This window comes from Scyliorhinus torazame, chromosome 19 (genome assembly GCF_047496885.1).
Source record: "Scyliorhinus torazame isolate Kashiwa2021f chromosome 19, sScyTor2.1, whole genome shotgun sequence".
NCBI classification, from domain to species: domain Eukaryota; kingdom Metazoa; phylum Chordata; class Chondrichthyes; order Carcharhiniformes; family Scyliorhinidae; genus Scyliorhinus; species Scyliorhinus torazame.
The window spans coordinates 121,411,576-121,424,518 of record NC_092725.1 but is presented as its reverse complement, the minus strand read 5'-3'; the positions used below and the strand labels follow the sequence as shown (position 1 = coordinate 121,424,518).

The following is a 12,943-nucleotide window of genomic DNA, read 5'->3' as shown; positions in this document are numbered from 1 at the left end:
TCTGGTCGGAGAGATTTCCTCAGTGCTAGAACCCAGCTCTTGGGTATTTGATTGTTGGCTGGTGCCTGTGTGATGCTGGCTCCCCAAAGGCTCAGGCAAGAGCCCAGGCCTTGCAGTTTGATTGGAATGCTAGGCAATGACACTCATCTGAAACAAGGCACGTGTACCCACGAGAATGCAACTGAAGCGGTCACAGAACTAACGAGGCCGATTCCTTTGCAGCTGGAGGCTGCTCACAGCCAAAGGGAGTTAAAGTGACCCTGATGGTACAACCAATAACAGGGCTCTGTGCTGTAAGTGTTTGATAGGACAGACGGGCAGAAGCTGTAGTTGGCCCTGTTAAGGGTACACACAATACTGGAGGATGGCTTGTGGGCCCCGCAGATGCTAAGCCCCTCATTTCCTCACCCTCCCCCCCCCTCCCCGAACCTGGCCCCCCCAAGCCAAGGGACGACCACCAGCTCCCTGACCAGCTCCACTTCCCCATCCCCAAGCACCAGGGAAGCAGGTCCATTGCCCCTGGTCTGCATGCTGGGCAATAGAAATGGCTACTCAGCTCCCATAGGCAGCCATTGTGCCAGCTTCCCATATTTAAAATGGAATTCTAAATGATGCCCGCGTGATTCTTCTCGCACGGGAGCCAGTTAATTCCTGAGAGGCCGTTAGATTAGACTTCCATCTCGCTAATGAGTTGGAGGTTGGTGTTAATTGGTGTCAATTGGTGTCTCACTACATTTGGGCAGGATCCGGAACCCACCACGGGGAGCAGGTTGGTTAGATCGTGAACTGATTGGCACAAATCTCAATTTGGCCTTTCCCGCTATTTAACCAGTGCGTCCAGTTCCATGCCGGTCACAACACGGCTGTTAAATTGTGCCCAATATCTTGGTAATGCTGGATCTGAAGAATATCAGTGAGTGTTGCTTGGAGAGACACAATGTCGGGAAGAATTCCACTGCCTCAAGAAAAAACATTAATAAAGTGAGAGGCAATTAATCAGCAATCCTGCATCCATGTAATTTACCATTTCCTCGGAACCAGCAGATCTTTTTAAGCTATGAAAAGTCTGCCTGTTAAAGTTGCGAGATTCATCCAACTCCTGCAGCAGCCATTTTTGTAGCCTCCCTTCCAGTGGGAAACTCCCAAAGAAATATGAATGAGACTGACCCCAGAAACTTTGAGGTCAGTAGCAGGTCATTCAGTCAAGCAAAGGAATACCTGTCCTGCCACACTTCTGGCAAATGCCAATACATAACCTCAGCTAACCCTTTATTTATGGAAATGTTACAGTGGAACTGAGACATCTTTGATTTTTTTAACAATTCTGAGCACTTAAAATTTCATATTACTTAATTTAATGAAATGAGATTTTCCATTGCAATATTTAGGTCAAGATGTTCCGGTCCCGCATGACACTGGGATCGTCCCATCCCATCGAAAATCAATATACTTTTGACTTGGCTTCCGAATATCCTGTGCTGGTCCTGCCACAACAGGCCTGCAAAATTCCAGCCTTGGTGTTGATGAAGTGCAATAGAAACACAAAAAGATAAAAGAGTGATTGATTATTTTCATTTTTGGACAATTTCTACATTTTCAACTATCTGGACACCGTTGGTTGGATTTTCCCGTCTTGGGGAACAAAGGTCAGGCAGCCAGACAGGGAGGGTCTCTAGGCCTGTCTGGCACACTGGCCGACCAGCCTGCCTCTAGAGGCCACCTCCAGGCACCTAAACTTGACCTTTGCCACTTCAGGAACCTAGAGACCGATTGGGAGTAAAGTCCCAGGCAGTCTCATTTAATTGGCCTCAGTGGACCATGTTGCTTACCACGACCTGCAGGCATATAATCCTGCCCTCTACCCTCTATCTCAATCCGCAAAATGGCCCAAATGTGGGATGGAGCTGATGAATCGGCGTGGCTATTTTCAATTCCCACCTGCCTCGATTCTGGCCCAGCAATGGCTCAAAACCCTGCCCCTAGTGTCAGGAACAAATACTCACCATGCCACTTATAGCTTGGGTCAGTTGGAGCTCTGTCCACATTCCCCCACAATCTTCAAACCAAAGAGCAATTGTTCAAGTGTGACATTTATCTTTTTTTTACAGAAATCATTTTCATAAATCTCCCAACTGATATTGTCCAGTTAGAAGTAAATTACTTTTGTGCCATTTCACTGGGTATTTTGTTGCCTGTCATCATTTCATTTGGAATGCCGTAACACCTACCTCAGGACTGATGTTTGTCTCCCATCCGTTGTGACCAGAATCAAAAGTGTTGTAGCCCTTCATCTCTATGTCTGTTTCATCATATCAATCACTTGCATAGATCAGCTTCTTCTGGTCAAATTTGTTTTTGCTTCCTGAGGCGAATATTTTGAAAAAATGCTTTTCTCTACGTTTGTCCTATTTCTCTGCAATTAGTAGTTAGTTGAGACACTGATCAACTATGACCTAATTGAGTGGTGGAGCAGGCCCAAGATTGTCCTACTGTGCTTCGTAATTTAACATTTCCATTCCCACTTATTACACATGGACTATGGAACAATGAAGGGTTTTCCAAGCACATATTAATTTCTTAATTTTGGTTTTCATGTTTTAAGCATGAAATCCATGAAACCAGTTGTATAGATTTACCCTAAGTAATTCCAAGCTATTTTGAACTTTGGTCTTGATTTTGTTGACTACTGTAATGCATCTTGAAGGAGTTATACAGTAATTAATCAACATATTTAAGCCTGCGATGGTGAGATTACCACATTTCTTGCAGTTTACAGAAAGGGTGGTTACAGCATTTTATAAATACTGTTGTTTGCTCATTTTTGTCTGGAAATTAAAATACAAATGCTCTGCAAAATGGATCTTTCAACTCAGGGTATATACCGTCCCTCTTTTGTTTTCAGATTATTTAGCTTTCAATGCTTTGATTTTTATTTAAAGATTAAACACATTGTGGATTTATTTAGGCATATTGGCGAGGCTGTCTCCTGCGGAAGAAGTTGGCTTATGCTTTGGCAGCTGTTCAAACTGAGGAAGAGGACATCTTCGAAGCAGTTGATTTGAGTGAATTTACATTTGATGAGGTAAATAAACATCATAGCATGTGATCCTCTGAGCTAGTAGTTATTTTTTTAAAAATTAACATACAGTGATGTAACAGAAGAATCCCTTATGCCGCAAAGCCAAGCCCTGGCACTTCCATGCCCATTGACCCACTGTAAACTTTCTCGAACCAACGAAGATCACAATGTAAGTGATATGTGTACAAAAAAAGCTTTGAAAAAGTGAACTGCATTGATACATTTCGGCTATGGGGAAGAAAGGTCTGGAATGAAAGCTAATAAAAGTGTCAATCGTCCAGGCTCTATAAAGTTTCAAAAACCACAAACCACAAGCACTTAAAACCAATTGAGCTATGTCAACAAACATAGTGAAATTAACATAAAGACAGAAAATGCTGGAAAAATCCAGCAGGTCTGGCAGCATCTGTGGTGAGATAAACAGAGTTAATGATCTGAGTCCATGTTATTCTTTTTCAGAGCTGAAGAGAGGTATAAATTTGCATAGAATAGTGAAATTGACTGCAGAGATCACAGAATCTGAGCTGTTAATCGAGGAATGTTTACACTGGGGAGCAGGTGCTCTGTTCCTTAAATAGATGTCTGGGTTCTCAGCTAAGAATACAAGGATAATTGACTTTTTTAGATTTCAGTCCAAACCTTTATTTTCATAGGTGAAATTTATCAGTGGAGTAGATTTTTTTTTAACGCTCTTTTAAATTCATTCCGTTTCACACTGCAATGTTTATTGGTTCTAGAATGTGTACAGTGGGTCAATGAGCATATAAGTTCCAGAGCTTGGCATAGGGGATTTGAGGGACCTGAGGACGTGAACTGGGCAGCAGAAACTGGATAGGAGCATGAGGAGATAAAGGGGGTAGGTGGAAGGGCAGAACCTGGCATAGGGGGCATGAATGGCATGTGGGGGTGAATGGAGAGGGGAGAGAAGGGAATTTTATTTGCACACAATTTTAGTTCATGCAGTGCCCAAGAGGATAGAGATTTTGGAGGAAAGACCACAGGAAGTGATTCATGTCCATTGTTGGGCAGTACCAGGAATTGAGCAAATATTCCCAAAATTGGCATTTGGTGCTTCTGTTGTTTATAGTATTAGCATACATTGGCCACTAGGCACATTGGAGGCACTTGAAGCTTTTAGAAAAACAACAATTTCCCCATTCAATATCTTCTGTTTTACAGACACTTTGACTAGTGAAATTACTGCAGCAATATTGACTTGATTACTGGCAAGATATGTAAAAAAAAAAATCACATGGAATGACACAACTGGCCAACTTCGATCTTATGGACTGTTTGTGGATACAAAAATTACCACCATAATTTTTTTTGCCAACTGTAGCTGATCAGCTTTGCTAAGGAAAACAAGCTCTACATTTCACTTGATAATTGAATTCTATTGGGAGAAGGACGTTGAAATTCTTTTTTTTTCAAAGAACCTGACGACAGCATTATTGTTTTTGGCAAAATTATAAGTGGATCCAAAATCATTTTGAAGAATGCACAGTCCTATTAGTGCCAAAGGCACTTTGTAATAAAGACATTCAATTTATTAATAAAAGCATCTCTGTCAGGTTAACACTGGCATCCTGAAGAAAAGATTTTGGCATGCAGTGAAGTCCATATGGACAAACCTACTTTCTATCTCTGATATCTTAGGTGTGACCATTTGATTTGTTCTTTCACTCCAATTACTGAATCCTATCTGAAAACCTACTTCTTCACTCAGGCCACCTTGGACAAAGTCTGGGTAACCTCGGATCCTGAAACATCTTCCCAAAATGAAAACCGATACCAACAAATAAAGGTAATGTGCCACATTATAAAAACCTGTTCATTCCATTTCTGTTATGAAAGAACTTTACTATTATGTGACATTGAGACACTGAATTAAGAAATATAGGGGTGGTAAAAAATTATTACTTCAAAATTCCCTTATGCGTGCCACCGGCTTAAATACATTTCTTTTATTTAATTTTTCAGTCCTTTACACTGCAGTGGCAGTTAAGTGATGTACTACAGTGTAAATTTGGCACAAAATTAGAAAACAATGGATAAAAATGTGGTTTGATGAAAAGGAAAATGGCAGATGCAAAGTTTCAGACAGTTAGATAACAATGTAAAGAATTGCAATAAACCAAAACTTTGCACACATTCAAACATATTAAATAGCAGCAATTTGATTTGTTTATCTGGTTATTTTTTTCTTTTATTCTTATAATTAGAGAGGAGAAAGGTTGGTTGAATTTATCCATATGCAAGGAAGCATCAGTAGTTATTACATATTTTACATGCCTTCACAAATTTTATATGTCAAGCCAGAAATTTAAATTTGGGAGGAAGAAAAGTTAATGGTAAGCAACATATCCAAGTGTTGATGAAATAGTGCTCATAAACAAATTGCAAAATGAGAGAATAAATCCAAGAAACAAACTGTTTCCAATCCTCTCAATAGCTGCTTGTCAGATTACACCACCCTGTAATGGGCTTGGAATTCCACCCAAAGTGGTGTTGTAAGGATGGAATGTAGTGTACAAAATATTGGCCTGGCAACATACTCAGAAAACTGGAAAATCAGCGAAGATTTACCAGCTCAAATTTTCTTTGTCGCTAAGGGGCTTTTGCACATCTCAGGACTGATGATTGTTTTGCCTTTTCAATACTTTTGCTTTGTGTTTGGGTTTTATTGCAATCATTTCGTAGCTGGATTTTTCCATTTGACGTTGCATTGGCATGTGACTGATGCTGATCTTATAAGACAGTTCAAACTCTCGTGTACAGTAATTAGCATCCAGGTTTTTGTAAGTACATTTTTTGTGTTTAAATTGCCATTGACTTTATGCTTCTTTCCCCACTTTTCTGCCCTACATTTCTCCATTGCATTGCATTGTTCTAATTCTGGCAATTTGTACATTTAAAAACTTACAAAATGAAAGTTTGTTAAATATTAGGAATAATAGCGACAAGTAACTGATTTTTATACTTCATGTCGGCGCAACATCGAGGGTCGAAGGGCCTGTACTGCGCTGTAATGTTCTATGTTCTATATGAAAATCCTCTTCACTAAACAGAAAAATGGCAACTCTCAATCCAGAGCCATGAATCCTTTTTTTAAACAAAATTGTGTTCTATTTTAAAGGAGAAACATGTTCAGTCTTTTGGACAAATATCTGGTTTGTGAAGAGAATGAGTGATAGTAAGGAGCTGCTTATGCAAAACTCTGTGAATGCTGTGTTTTTTTCTTGTTAAAATGGTCCATAAGAGACATACAAAAATAATTAAGAGTATTTGAAAGGAAAATCTGAAATATTACTTGAAATTAAATTGAGAGATATAGAGATAAGGGAATGCAGGTTTGAATGAGTAAAAGTTAAATTTGGCGCTGGTATCAGGAAATTAGTCTTTAAGTAAGAATTATCTGGGTAGAGTTGTGGGAGTGAAAAGGCTGGAATATTCAAAACACAATTGAATGGTACAGTGGAAGAACTTGGGTAACTGTTTGAATAGTTAAATTAAGTTGAACTGAATGGTCGGTCTTATCTATAATTATCGTGTCATAATATGAACAGTTAGGAATAAAAATAGAAATATCGGAATCGGAAAATTTCATGATTGTGAGCCAAATGTGCAAAAGTAAATTACGCAGAAATGTGAAAATTTGGAAGCAGCATTTGTCCTCTATTTACCAACCTGTTAAATTATTTTTTCCCAAATAGAATGCATATGTAATGATTTGTTAAAGTATGTCTTAAAATGCAGTATATCATTATTATTTCCTGAATATTAAGATGTATTCTCAATGTTTTCCAGACTCCTGCTCAAAATACTGCTGATCCATTTGCCTTACCAAGGCACCGGCAACAAGCATGGCAAGATGATATCAATACTGTTGAAAAATTTGGATCTCCGTCATTTTCACCAGCAACTACCAGTGTTCTGCAATCTCCCAGGTAAAACTTGACTAAATATCTAATGATATTGAAGGTTTTTTTGTAAGAATCCGCCATGGGCTATGATTTAACACTGTAAGTGAATGGTTTTGAATGAGTTAAAGTCAGACCCTCTGGATTTTAATTTTCAAGTTCAGGAACCCAACCCCTAGAAAACTTCTAGGTCTTGACTCCACTCTGCATCTGTATTGTTCATGTAATGCAATCTTCAAATCTAACTGCCACTATCGGGCTGGAGGTGATCGTGGCACTCAATTAGTAGCACCAGCACTAACTGGGAGGCAAGAGCTGCCTGCAGGGCATGACTGACAAAGACAGATGGCAGCCACAGTGGGGTCTGCCTCTACTTAGCAGAGGAGAGGAGGCATCACTTCAGAGGGCCAGCAACTTCAATGTATAGAAAAGTGGTCAAATTAAACAAAGTGCACCCAATCTAGCACAGGAGCCCCTAGATCCTAAAGTTTCTCAGCTTAAAAAAAAGATGTTTCACTTCTGCCTGCTTTGAGCCCAACAGCTAGAAACAAACATGTACTCAACTGTTCAGACCCACAATTTACAAACTGAAAATCATTTTCTTGCCCTTCTTGACTCATTAATAGGCTCCTCGACAGCTTAATGAGCCCCTAATTAGAGGCGAGCAGATTCCCCATTCTATCCCCCTGTCCTCCCTTTAAACAATTAATATGGTATTATCATAACTATCAGTGTTGCAAGGGTTAATGTAGTGTGGAGAGTAGCCACTAGAGGGAGCTACAGATACACCTACATAAGACAGTGATGCTAGACCTTAGGGGAGAAGTGTATGCAGGAGTTAGCTAGTGAAGGTCATAAGAGCAGATAGTGTGAGTATGGTTAGATTATAATTTATACCAGTAGTGAGATTAGTAGTAGATGAGTGTAGTTAGATGTTATTGATCAGTTGTGTATTCTTAAGGATTAAGTGTCGATTCGGAGCTTAGTAGTGTAAATTAAATCATAGCATTGTTTAAGTTAAAAGCTATTTTGTGGTCTTTGTGAACACTACGCCAACCATGCTGAAAAAAGCAACACAAAGGACACCACAGTTGAGTGGTGGTTAGCATTTGGGATCCTGGGCTTCAAAACTAGTGGCATTGATTACAAAAGCAGGGAAGTTACACTGACATTGCTCAGGACAATGCCTTGACCAATCAGGGTTAAGCTGCCTGGTTTCAAACAATAATTGGCAGTTAACTGTCAGTCACCATCAATTGGTGCATTCTTTATGGCAAAACCTTTGCCCATCACAGTCCACTTGCCAACCAGTCAGCACACTCTCCTCACACAGTATAAATTGTTGTTTTCCCCTTTTATTTATATTCTTGTGAGACGTAGACGTGTCTCTTTGTTTAGTAATACTCAATTATATATATATTTGAAAAGGAAGAATCTGAAAATCATGCACGGAAATAACAGCAAAATGGGAGCAGAGCAGATTAGGGTGATTTTATGATTTTATCTTATTTAATCTGGTGCAAAAAAGAAGATAGTGGCCTTTAAATGGGTTTGGAAGCCTTCCTGCCTCATTAGTACCGAGAAAGAGGCCAGATCCATTTTGAAAGGCACTGACTACACAAACCACTCACCAGCCTGATTTGAATGAGGCAGGTGCCTCAAAATCATGGCTGTCTCATCACTGCATCAGATGGGAACTAGCTGACATGTTCCACTGGTTGTTCACCCAAAATTGGCCCATTAGTTCCATATGTAAAGTTAGCAATAGCACAGACACAACTGACTTAACAGCCTGCTTCTGTAATTACCATGACTCTGTGAATACATTAAAGCTATCTTAATTAGCATACCAGTCAAGAATGTCCAGGCGTCACGGGTAGTAGACAGGCACCTCTCAATTTCAGTCACTTAATTCCCAACCAGCAAAAAACATAAAAGGTTGATTTTAAGATCTATCTTGAGATTGGTAAAGTTAATCTTTGACCTTGATGTTAATTGGCTGTGAACATAAGGTAACACCTATGATTCAAGACAGTATCACTCCTCAGCATTCAAACATTAATAAATAATTTGAGCTTTGCTCTTCCGAGCAGCACTCCTCTTCTCCCCCCCCCCCCTGCCCCCACAAATTTTCTGTTCCCAGTTGAGGCATGTTTCTCCCTATTATTTTAATGTACAGGATCTGTTGGACAGAAATGTTCCTTTAACAGTGTCAAAATTGTTTTCCTGTCATTTGGTCATACAGCAGAACTGTCTCAAGATTCTCTGAGGCTACATCTTGCAGTAAGCAATGCTTCAAGTCAGAGAAAGAAGAGCAAATCTCTCTGGAATGGTAAGCAAAGCTATTACTTTACAAAGCTAGTTTTTCACTAATTGAATAACTGTAAAATAAATAAAGCTTCTTGCTTAGTACATACTGCTACATTTATCAAAAAGAATCAAGCTCCTCAAAACTCCCAAATTAATAGTGAAGCATTTGTCAAGTTACATTAAATTTTTTGGCACTCCACATTTGCTTTTCAATGTAACTTAGGTTTTCTGCAATATCTGAAAATAAGATTTATAGCACGCGTACATCATCGGGTGTTATGCAGTTGAATTAGAGGAGATTTATAGAAAAAAATAGTCTTCTATAAAATTCTAGAATAATACTTTGAAATAGCTATAAACCGTTTCCTTCTATGTTGATGGTCTTGAAGGTAAAATTAATGAATGTTCTCACTTGACTTTCTTGCTCAACTATAACTTATTGTGGACTCTTTTTAGGAAATTGCATTAACTTCAGCTATTTGCCTTTTTGTTCTTGTTACTGATAGGGGCTTTAAGGATGCTCACACTGCACAGCTAATGCTGAAACGAGCTCAGAAAATGAAATCCAAGAAAGCAGAGGCTAAAAAATTGCTGGGTATGTTTATATTCCCCCCTTGCAACTTGGCAGTCATCCAGCGGGGCTGTGTGAAGGGCAAAGAATTAGTTTCCATTCACATATTCTTTATAGATAAGTGTTAACTCTTTCATCCACCCATAGTGCGTGAGTCTTGAATCAAATGTGTACAAATTTATTGCTCTGACATCCATGAGGATGGTTTCTGAGTGTGATTATGACTACAGGATTGTAAACAATTTCAATGCATAATAGTTGGTGAGCCCTTGATGATTCAAAATTAATTTAAAGATACAGTTAACGTATCATATGCCACTTCAACAAAAGATTTTTATTTCCTTTCAGGCAGAAAGAATTTAAAGCTGAAGCAAATTTTAAATACCAGCTAATCCCGCTCCTTCTTCCCTTTCACTTTATTCTGAGCCTTAGAATCATAGAAGACCTACAGTGCAAAAGAAGGCCATTTGGCCCATTGAGTCTGCACCTACCCTTCGAAAGAGCACTCTACCCATGTTCACTCACCCGTCCACCCCTACCTGTCCTCATAACCTAGCCTGCACATCCCTGAACACTAAGGGGCAATTTATCATGGCCAATCCACCTAACCCGTACTGTGGGAGCACCCAGAGGAAGCCCATGCAGACACGGGGAGAACGTACAAACTCCACACGGACAGTGACCAAAGGCCGGAATCGAACCAGAGTCCCTGGTGCTATGAGAAAGCAGTGCTACCCACTGTGCCGCCGTGCGTCTTATTTTATTCTTCCTTCCAGCTAGGTATTTGCCATTTTCTCTGATTTTCCTCTTTCTGAACCTTGGTTTCATCCCTTGATGTTCGGCCTCAATGAATCCCAAGCTCAATGCTGAACTTTTTTTTTTGAAGTCTTTGCTTCCTTTTTGATGCTGCCTTTTTGGATAATCAGTCACCTTCCTCACTCTGTGTTACCAATATTGTTATTGATAGGAACTCTTCCCAATGGCATCTTTTCTTGATCGTTTCTTTGAGAATATCCCTTTTCTTCATCTTTCTCTCAGTTGCAACCGTGATGTTATTATCATTAACTCTGCTGTAGGGCAGAACAAACCTGAAGGCTATCTATCTTATTCCTCATCCCATTTCTCACTGTTAAACATTAAACTATCAATTCCCAAGCTGCTACTGGTCTAACTTATTTCAGCTTCTTGCTTCCAACCTCATATTCATCCCAACTCTGTAAGGTCAATTTCTTACTCCAATGTAAGATGTACAAAGACTGGAGCAATTGTTTCAACCTGTTCCTGTCTCACTTAACTCATTTTCTCTTGACGCCATTCTCCTCCCTGTCTCCCATAAACTCCCAGCTAGCCAATTTCCCAAACTCCATTGGTGATTATGGTTTCTTCAGTCCCAAATATTTGTTTCCTGTGCACTTATTTTTCTCAAGGTGAATACTCTCTGGGCTCTCCACTTCATTCTTGAAAGGAGGCCCATTCGTCACCATCTTCCCACCTGCTTATTTGTTCTCATTCTGAAAAAACTCACTCAATTCTACTCACCTCCGTTCATTTGGAATTTGTGTGGGTACCAACTATGCCTGTCTTTTTTATAGGATATGGGAATCACTCTGTTTAATCTGATTTAGGTCTCCACCCTGAAACATTTCTTGTGGAATGTAAAATATTCTATGTCGCTCTTTCAAAGAAGAGCAAGAGAGCTATTCATGGTGTACTCGTCAGTATTTATCCCTCAGTTAGTGTAACAAAAACATTTTTAACATTGTCAGTATTGTTTGTGGTTGCTTGCTGTAAGCAAGTTGGCTGCTGTGCTTCCTACATTACAACAATGATTACAATTCAAAAGAGCTTAATTGCTATAAAGCACTGTAAGACTGTGAAAGGTGCTTTTGGAACGTGGTTTGTTCTTTTTCTTCCAATTCCTATCAATCCTGCCCCCCATCTTTGACTCTTTCCTTCCATTTCATTGTTTTCCTGATCACAAATTTTTCATATTGGTGTAAGTTGCAATTCGAAATAGGTGCAAAACTGATTCAAATGAAAGTGTGCTGGTTGCATCCACTATTCCAAGGCCAGCTCATTGTCATAGCTTTAGCTGCAAACTCTGACCTTTGAGAGAGTGGAAAGTTGTGTTTGGGTGAAATTTAAAGAAATGTAGACAATTAGAGGGGAATATTTGAATAATGGAATGAACTCTTTGCAGTTTAGGAAACATTCAGTAGCATCCCAATCCATTGACAATCTTTTCCTAGGCTGAATAGGTGGTGGAAATGAAAGACAAGTAGATCCAGGGTGCCAGTATGAGTCTGCAGGCAAGATAGAACACCCCAGCCTTTTCTGATTGAAAACAGTTGAAGTAAAGGTGTTGTTGCAAATGTGGTGGTGTGGATTGCTGTTTTTTGTGACACTTCATTACATTATCCTCATAGATCTGCAGTAAATTTGCCTGAAAAGCGTTGGAGCAAACCTTGAGGCTGGAATTTTCCAGCCGTTGGGAGTCTTTAAATTAAATATTTAAATGAAACTCTGGTCTATTTCAAAGCACTTTCTTTGGTCACAAGAAATGGCATGACAAAACAATTGTACCTAATTTTCTAACAGGTCAATCTAATTTTCCAAACTTAAATCAGTCAGCAAGAAACAAATCTAGATTTTAATTTTGGGCAATAGTCTTTCCACAGGTATCAGTTAGTCCAACTAATTCCCAAAGCAGCCTCGATCATGCCGTTTCTTGTAAAATTCCTTCTATTTTCTCTATAGCCATTGTAACTAATAATACCTTTATTAGTGTCACAAGTAGGTTTACATTAACACTGCAATGAAGTTACTGTGAAAAACCCCTAGTCGCCACACTACAGCGCCTGTTCAGGTCCACTGAGGGAGAATTCAGAATGTCCAATTCACCTAACAAGCTTGTCTTTCGTGACTTGTGGGAGGAAACCGGAGCACCCAGAGGAAAACTATGCAGACACGGGGAGAACATGCAGATTCCGCACAGACAGTGACCCAAGCCAGGAATCGAACCAGGGTCCCTGGCGCTGTGAAGCAACAGTGTTAACCACTCTG

The 12,943-nt window shown here is 39.6% G+C and overlaps 1 protein-coding gene across 10 annotated transcripts in view; it reads left to right on the top strand.

Annotated features, from left to right (window-relative positions):
- The window catches only part of lrriq1 (leucine-rich repeats and IQ motif containing 1), a 278,411-nt gene that overhangs the window by 204,566 nt on the left and 60,902 nt on the right, over nucleotides 1-12,943 (top strand). For 8 of the 10 annotated variants that reach the window (XM_072485134.1, XM_072485135.1, XM_072485136.1 and 5 more), the window contains 5 exons: nucleotides 2,966-3,082; nucleotides 4,806-4,883; nucleotides 6,887-7,026; nucleotides 9,245-9,331; nucleotides 9,816-9,904. In XM_072485134.1, coding sequence (XP_072341235.1) covers nucleotides 2,966-3,082; nucleotides 4,806-4,883; nucleotides 6,887-7,026; nucleotides 9,245-9,331; nucleotides 9,816-9,904 — 511 coding nt within the window. The remainder of the gene's footprint in view (nucleotides 1-2,965; nucleotides 3,083-4,805; nucleotides 4,884-6,886; nucleotides 7,027-9,244; nucleotides 9,332-9,815; nucleotides 9,905-12,943) is intronic. The other 2 variants (XM_072485138.1, XM_072485141.1) reach the window with 2 other exon arrangements.